The 8,773-nt window shown below is 39.3% G+C and overlaps 1 protein-coding gene across 1 annotated transcript; it reads left to right on the forward strand.

The window, feature by feature from the left end:
* Positions 1 to 2,437: 2,437 nt before the first annotated feature.
* Positions 2,438 to 3,820, forward strand: LOC122663743 (protein TORNADO 2). The gene is made up of 2 exons (XM_043859383.1): positions 2,438 to 3,006; positions 3,505 to 3,820. The coding sequence occupies exons 1-2, from the start codon at positions 2,509 to 2,511 to the stop codon at positions 3,814 to 3,816; spliced, it is 810 nt and encodes a 269-aa protein (XP_043715318.1). The 5' UTR covers positions 2,438 to 2,508; the 3' UTR covers positions 3,817 to 3,820.
* The last annotated feature ends 4,953 nt before the right edge of the window (positions 3,821 to 8,773 follow it).

The raw sequence follows: 8,773 nt of genomic DNA on the forward strand, positions 1-8,773 counted from the left end.
AGTGGAGCTAACCCTCTCGTGTACACACTTTTTAGATTATGGTGCAGGTACGGAGGAGCTGAAAGCTGTGTTTGAGGAACATGGTGACGGGTGTCCTTGTGACGATTACGCCTACGACGTGAGGATACTTGGGACTTGGTCCCTTTTCTGATTATTTTAGGGCTTAAAGCCCATGTATATACATTTACTGCTATACCTTTGTTAATAATTATTAGATGGTTTTGGAAAATGTATTAATTACAGTATTTATCATTTAGCCTTTGAACGTCTTGTAACTATTTGATTTTATACGCTTCAGCAAAACTATTGATCTTTTGGAATGTAATATTCCCTTTCCGTACTCTGATATTATATGGCTTTAATATTGGTTATGACTGGGCATTGGGACACTGTGTCAGTGATCTTGGTAGCTTAATGGGATGACACGCGTCGTCCTAGTCACCCCTTATATTATATTATATCCCTTGTCTGGGATCGGGGTATGACAGTATATCTGTGGCTAGGATGCTTGTTCCCTTATGCTACGACCCTTGCCAACAGGGGTTTATGTGTTGGATAGTCTGAGCACCTGTGGTCTGTGGAGGTGGGAGAGGCCAGGGCAGGGGTAGTGATGGCTATTGGGGTTTGCCACTGGGTGGTCATGATGGCTTCTACCGACGCCGGTCCCTTCGTGATAATTGAGGTCTCACTGGGGCGATGGGATAAGTGACCCTCAGTGTTTCCCGAGTTATCACAGTAGTATATATTTGACCGATAGAATTGTGTATTAGGTGAAAAATTGAATCTAACATTAGCATGCATCATTCTGTTTGATATTGATTGTGTGATGTGTGCGCATTCTGCTTTGCTCCCTCACTAGCTAGTGTAGCTAATCCCGTTGTACAACCACTTTTTAGTTTATATGCAGATAGCCTCTTAACGAACACCGTTGGATGCGAATCAAATGGAGTTGATGGCCGTGGCTTGGATGTAGATGTACACCCAAGAGTAGTGCCCTTGGGGCAATTATTACTTATTTATTTAAATTCTGTCTTCATCCCACAACCATGTATGAACTGTATGTTTAATTATTAGGAGAGATTGAATGGTTACGAACACTGCTATTGTGCTATGTGTTATTATTAGAGAACCGATGCTCTATAATTTCACATATTTGACTTTAATTTTGCTTCCGCTAACTCTGTGATTGGAACGATTTATCCCTTTCGGTACAGTCCTTTCTGTCGTCATAATGTGATGACAGGGTGGACTGTGGCTCGGGACACTGTATCTGCGATCTTGGTAGGTGTTGGGATAATGTGTAATTGTCCCAGTCATACCCCTATGTGGCAATATATATTACATCGGGATAGGGGCGTGACATGTTTAGTTCATGATTCTCATCATGTGTGTTGGATTGCTTAGTCATAAATATGGTAGAAGATGTAGTCCTTAGGCCAATGTGCTCAATGCGCTCAATTTAGTGGTAGATATTTTTCTCACCTGTGTGTATGTAGTTTTAGGCTTTCATGTTAATTTTCATACTTTTTTTTTCATATTTTCTTTTCATGATAGATCTAGGGTTTTCATTGTTTTTGTACGTGTCTTTGTCCATAGTTTATTATGTTTTAAATTCAATATATTAATCTTTATTTTGCAGTCAAATCTCTAAGTATGTTTTCCCTAAACCTTAATTTTCTTTATTAACGTATTTTATTATAAGGTAATTATGCATATGTTATATAATTTAACCAAGTAATATAAAGATCGATTTTCAATAGACAGACTAAGGTGCTTAACACCTTCCCTAGACTGTAACCTAGACCCGTTTTCAAATCAACGGTTAGACCATCCCCATTGGATAAGTCTTGGAGCCAAGTTTCTTTTGGGTGGATCATAGACTCTAATCTAGATAGCGACTCTCTATGTTTTGACTCATCTCATTTAAAATGCATGAGATGGATAATGACGTGACTATCCCACGATTCAGCCCTAATTGTCCTCACACCCACATGACCCGTTTTGAGCAATAGTATAGGATCAAAAAAATAAGAATCCGCATAGATACCCAAGCTTTAGATATAGTACATGAAGTGGGCCAACGTCATCCCAGAAGTGGGCTAGCCTGATCCAAGAAAACATTGGACTCCCAATGTGAACACATGAATGAAGCATGGAAGACAGGTAATAGCATCTTCTCAGTGAGATTGACAAATCGGTAAAAAAAGGTTCCTTGCCACAAGGCATATCATTAGAATCATGGAGACAATTTTCCTTTGAAAAAGGAGGGGTCACAAAGAGATGAGACAACAGATCAACACCAAAACTTTATAAAAATATGAAGCCTTATTGCTTTAGTTTCTCTTTTTATGGACCCAAGCCCCAAGGAAAGGAGAAAAAGTTGAGATGGGTTGGATAGCAAAGTAGCACTCTGAAGGTATTCTTTCCTGATTTCAGTACTTCCTTCAATTCCTTTACCTCTCAAACAGAAGAAACCCTGTGAAACTCCATTGAATCCACCTTGTCAAGATGGCTATGAGCAACAATGTCATCGGAGCCATCAACTTTGTTGGTGTTCTCCTTTCCATTCCAATCATAGGTGCAGGAATCTGGCTCATGAATGAACCTGACAATGCTTGTGTTAAGATACTTCAATGGCCTGTCATCATTTTGGGTATAGTGATCTTGGTTGTAGCACTAACAGGTTTCATTGGAGCTTTTTGGCGCATTCCTTGGCTCCTCATCTTCTACCTTATTGCAATGCTTATCCTTATAATACTGCTAGCATGTCTAGTAGTATTCATTTATATGGTCACTATTAAGGGTTCAGCTCACATTGCTCCTAGTAGAGCCTATCTGGAGTATCATCTTGATGACTACTCCGGTTGGCTACGACGAAGAGTGCAGAGTTCTTTCAAGTGGGATCAGATTCGAAATTGTCTTGGCTCCACCAGCATGTGTTCAGAATTGAATCAGAGTTACCATTTTGCACAGGATTTCTTCAATGCACGCCTTACCCCCTTACAGGTATTTTGCCTAGTTTCTGTTTTCTTACAATTGCTACTTTAATTATTATTATTAGAACAAAGTGGGTAACTCTCAGAAGGAATAATAAGAAGAAAATTAATTCACTAGGGCAAAAAATTAACCAAACTCTTACTAGTTTTCTTTTCTTTTATTTATTTTTTATTTTTTTATAGGTAACCCTTACTAGTTATTTTTTAGAGAACCTAGATAGTTTACTTCAACACTAAGGAAGCCTTAGATTTATCTTGAATTATTCCTAGAATAACCACTATATTGGATTAGGGTTTCCTATGTAAATGATCACTAATCACAACTCTAATATAAAGTGACATACTTAGATTCTTCACCATGTGGTGGACACCCTTTTTACCACTATTCTTCAATCCTAAGGAACATACTTAGATTCTTTCTTATACACCAATATATATATATATATATATATATGTGGCACACTTTGATCTAATTAAACCCTTTTTTGATCTCTCTTTGTTCGTATAGTCCGGATGCTGCAAGCCACCGACCCAATGCGGGTACACGTTTGTGAATCCGACATACTGGATTAGTCCGATATATACCGCGGCCGACATGGATTGCTTGCAGTGGAGTAATGATCAAACCCAACTTTGTTATGCCTGTGACTCATGCAAAGCAGGTTTACTAGCTAATCTTAAGAAGGAATGGAGGAGAGTAGATGTCATCTTAGTCATCACTCTGATTGCTCTGATATGTGTTTACTTGATGGGTTGTTGTGCCTTCAGAAATGCTAAGACTGAAGATCTGTTTCGTAGATACAAGCAAGGTTATACTTAGTGATCATGAGGATTTCAATGTGAACTAGCACCAGGGATTGTGGGGGTTAGTGTTTGACACTCTTTTACAGTCTTTACTTGGAGGGTAGTTGGTGGTCATTGGTGTGATTTCATGAAGGGTAGTTTTATCATTTCAAGGCAATGTAAAATGTCATTTTCTTACAAAGTTGTAAAGGAGTGGGGTCTGAACTCTGTTGCACTTTGAATTTGGTTACCCGAAAAGATCAACATGTTGACGTAATTCACGGGAAGCACCGAAAGTTAATTTGCTCAAAATTGGAGAGGAAGTCACGATGGGGTCCCACTCATGTGAGCATTGCGCCCCCCTCCCTCTCCTTTTTTTTTTTTTTTTGTGAAACTTTTTTTGTTAGTACCACTAGTACTTGTAGAATTCGAATCCAGTTACTAAACAAATCTGTTCTTGTGTGGACCATAGTCGCTAAAGATTCTGATTTAATAATGGCTACCATTTATGATTCTGATTTTAAGTGACACACCTCATAAATGGTGCCCATTACAAGGTTTCGTTTGTGAACAACGGCTTGTTCAGTTGATCAGTGGCTCGCCAATAGACTCCAACCTTGTAGGACGCAAGGGATGGACCTTCCTGTTTCACATTATTGGATTTTGTGTTTCCAAAGGGATTCCTTTTTGAAAAGCTAAGTTTCAAAATGTGAAAACCCGTTCTTTCTAATGGTGGTTTATTTGGAAACACTTGTTGTGTGTATATGGTGATTTGAACCATGGTCTTCTTCTGTAAATTTGTAAGAAAACTTGGAAAGACATAAGAACCTTTTCAAGTTTAGTCCCATATTGATTATGAACAAATGGAATGGGGAACTAATAAAAATTCATGTAGCTTACAAGGGACATAAGGTTCCAAGGGAAGTGTACCTTGTTTGTCCAATTATCACATTGTTGGAATGTCGTAGTTGGGGTCCAGGGTGAGCAAGGGTTTTTGCTATGTTCTCTGGTTTCTTGGGGCGTTGCTACTTACTATTTTGGGAGATACAAGGAGATACTCTGTAAGTTATTACCTTCGTATAGTTTGTATTGTAATCACTTTTTGGGTGCTGTCAATTGTGATTGAAGTGGTTTTATCTTAGAGGTGACAGCGTAAAGGTCAACCCGGTTTTGCATATATTCGAGGCATTCAAATACCTTAAGAAAAGTATGCTTTGTACGACTCCACTTGTGTTATTGTTTATTGTTTTGGGAGATACAATGAGATAATCTGTAAGTTATTTAATTTGTTTTACTTGATATTTCATTCAGTTCAATATATATATATAAACAGATTCTGTCAAGTCTTATACCGATTGCCTAGAATCCAATTTCTAACACACATTTGTTTCATGAGACATCTTCCCCCAACCCTCCTCATCCTTCTTCTTTGGAGTGGTTCAAAATTTTCTTGTAGATGTAGGCCAGATTTGATATGTTTTCTATTTCAATTTTGGATTGATTTCATGAAATAGTCAACAAATAGAGTTTTGGTCAAGAAATTGAAATTGTTTTGATTGCATCAATGTGATTTCAAGAATAAGAAATTCATTTGGTAGATCAATTTCTGAGAATAAATTCTCTATCATTTTTTGGGAGAGAGTGGTGGTGGGGGCGAAACGGGGGCGGGTCGAGAAGGTGGTGGAGGCTTGGTAGTGGGGGCATGCTGGAGGTAAGACCATCACGAGAAGAAGGTGATGTTTAATTTTTTACATAAAATTGTTTATACCCTAATTTCGGCCTAGAAAGGAAAGGAAATGCGTTTGGGCCGAGATGCTGTTAGAACTGGTTCTTTCTGGAACTGTCCAACGGAGTATCACTATGGTGGTTTACTTTGTTTTGACAGAAGTAAGGGATCAGGATTCTGTTTCTGGCAATGAGGTGCAGGGTGGCTTGGAAGGTGATTCGGATGCTAGGACTCTGGAGGGGAAGGGGGGAATTGGTGCTGCAGGGCCTGGCAAGCTGTCATCTTATGCAGCAGCGGTTGGTGGTGGCGCTCGCAAGGTGAACATTGATTCTCTGCCTTCTCTGATTTAGGCTGGGAATATTTATGAGGATTGTTATTCCTCAAGCTGATTATGAACAAAGTCTGGCAAGATTTCAATTTGCTTTGATTGGCCGAATTAATTTTCGTCTTGGGTCATTAGATGATCTTCGTGCTTTGGCAAGGGATCATTGGTCCCTTAAGGGGGAGATGATCATGACGGCGTTGGGCAAAGAGTATGTTGTTTTCCAATTCTCTCTGGAAAGCAATATGTCTCAGATGTGAAGAAGATCTCCTGTGAGGTTCGGCAGGCAGCTAATTCGTTTTCAACATAGGAACTCTGATTTTTGTATTCATGATAAGCATGTTGACATGAAGCTTGTATGGGTTCGATTTCTGGATCTTCTGTTTGAGTATTGGCATGAGAATGTTCTCCTTTCAATGGCAAAGGTTATTGGCTGGCCAGTGGCTTTGGACAGGAGGACGCATAATGGTGTAATGGGGCACTTTGCCCATGTGTTAGTGGAAATGGAAGACTCCTCTTCTTTTTCCTGAGTTTATGAATTCCGAGTTGAAAGTAAGCAACCTGGTTCAGAGGTTCTCTTTCTGTTTTAAACAATTTGTTGTTTATGAAGATGAACTTGATCGTTGTAGTTATTGCAAGAGGGTGGGCCATGTTAGTAATGGTTGCCGTTAGAAGAAGGAAGATGAAGCCAAAGCAGGCCGTGGGCAGGTAGAGGCTCTAGTCGATGGTTTTCCTAGAGGGGGCAGACCTGATGGTGGAGGTGTTCGTGGTACAAATCAGGCATCTTTAAGTGGTGTTCATCATGGAGGGAGGCAGAGTTTTGGTAGTGGTGTTCAGACGGATCTGGCAGCAAGGAGTGGAGGTCCTTCTAGTGTAGCTGTTGGTCGTGGTGGTGCTCAGCCACCTCTGGTCGGTGCTCAGCCATCTCTGGTCAATGCTCCTCCTATCCAGGCCGCCAGTGGTGGTGGCAATTGTCTAGATGGTGTTTCCTTTTTGGACGGATCTTCTAATCCCTAGATTTGTTCTAATTTGGAGAGAAATCAGGTCTTATATCCTTCCAATAGGAGAGAAAACCCTGCCATTCTTCCTTCACAAGAGATCCCTCTCAGTTTGGAAGGTTCCCAGGTTGGCGTCAATCATGTAGAGATCTTAGGTAACCGCAGATCCTCTCGCTCTCATATTTTAAATTTTGAAGCTGAAGAGAATCTTGGGCAAATAAACTTGTTAGTGGATCTGGGTACCCCGGTGGCATCCAACCCAGCGGGCTTCCTGAGTGGATGTGGGTCAGATGTGGACCCGACTTTGAATGGTGATAAGGAGTAGTCTGAGTAGAGATGTAAACGGATCGAATTCGAATCGGATTGGGTACTATCCGAATTCGAATTCGTTTACAATTCCGCTACTCGAATTCGATCCGAATATCCGCCGAATATAATAACACAATATCAAATTCGAATTCGACTTGTTAAACGGATTCCGAATATTATCCGGTTCGATTCGTTTAGCGGATACCAAATATCCGAATGTTTCTATCCGATTACCATCCGATTGTCCGCTTACTGTTTTTTATTTATTGAGCTTTATTTCTTCTTAGAAATGACTTCATTACACTCCGTTTTTCAAACCGATTTGAAATCCTGTATCACATAATACATAAAATGCAAGGAATATAATAAAGCAGAAAAGCCTGATCTAAAACCCAACCAAACCTACAGTATCCGAATATGGAACAACCCAACAAATATAAGCAATAGGTGATACTATAGGTAAGACTAATAACAAATCCAACATACAACAACCAGATTCATATAGTTAAAAAAAAAAAAACAGAATTTGAAAGATAGAAACTCATGTAAATCTGTTGCCAACAAGCTTGAGATCGACAACTTGAACAATGAGTTCTGGGACTTCAGAGGACGATCCAAGAGATGGATTCGCTAGAAATTATAATGGTAGAAATGGCATCAAGGGTAATGCTATAAAAAGAAAACGATGCATAAAAACAAAAGAGAGAGAGAGAGAGAGAGAGAGAGAGAGAGAGGAGAGAGAGAGAGAGAGAGAGAGACTTACCTCGACATTTGCTCTGGTGATTGCGCATGCGAAGCAGCGTCTTTATGACAACGAAGATGTGCGCAGGAAGGCATGAAACGATATGTATATGAAACCAGAGAGAGAGGGATTGTAGATTTGTAGTCACAACGAATGGAAGGCAAAGAGAACATTGAGCTTTAGGGTTATACTTGAGAGTCTTGAAAGTTGAGAGTTGAGAGACCGAGAATCCGAGATTTCAGTTTTCAAAGAGGTTTTTGGCTTTCCAAGTTTCCATCGAGACTTTTGGCTTTCCTATCTTTTTTTTGTCTTATTTACATTTTTACTTGTGGCTTTCCATCGAGACTTTTGGCTTTCCATCTAGACTTTTGGCTTTCCTAATTCTTTTTTTTTTGTCTTATTTACATTTTTTATGTATTTCTACTTTTTGTTTTGTTTTTATATGTTTTTTTAATAGGTATATGATAACATCTATCATAGGCAAATAGTAATATATATAAAACAATCATATTTTCTAACTTACTAGCTACTAAGTTATAAATATAAATAAAATACAAAATCCAAGAAGGCAACTTAAACGGATAGACAGCTACGAATATTTTATTTCGGATATTTTAATACCGTCGGATAGCTAAACGAATCGAATAATAATCGATCGGAAACATGGATTACCATATTTGTATTTGATTAGTTTTGGACGGATTCAGATAGTTTCCGGATAGTGAATTTCCGAATACGAATCCTCATAAACGAATACGAACCCGGATCGAATACGGATTTTCGACTATCCGTTTACATCTCTAAGTCTGAGTCTGAGGTTGGTTCGGTTGTGGGTGTGGAATAGGGGTGCAACTAGAGTGTGGTTTGGTCTTTGGAGTCAGGGGACGTGGTGCCTGA

The sequence above is a fragment of the Telopea speciosissima genome, chromosome 6 (assembly GCF_018873765.1).
Source record: "Telopea speciosissima isolate NSW1024214 ecotype Mountain lineage chromosome 6, Tspe_v1, whole genome shotgun sequence".
Classification (NCBI taxonomy): domain Eukaryota; kingdom Viridiplantae; phylum Streptophyta; class Magnoliopsida; order Proteales; family Proteaceae; genus Telopea; species Telopea speciosissima.

What these genes read in the sequence shown, in the direction of transcription:
- LOC122663743 (XM_043859383.1), top strand. Translation starts at nt 2,509, where the DNA reads ATGGCTATGAGCAACAATGTCATCGGAGCCATCAACTTTGTTGGTGTT. An exon ending in CACGCCTTACCCCCTTACAG is followed by an intron (nt 3,007 to 3,504) that starts GTATTTTGCCTA and finishes TTGTTCGTATAG; the next exon opens with TCCGGATGCTGCAAGCCACC.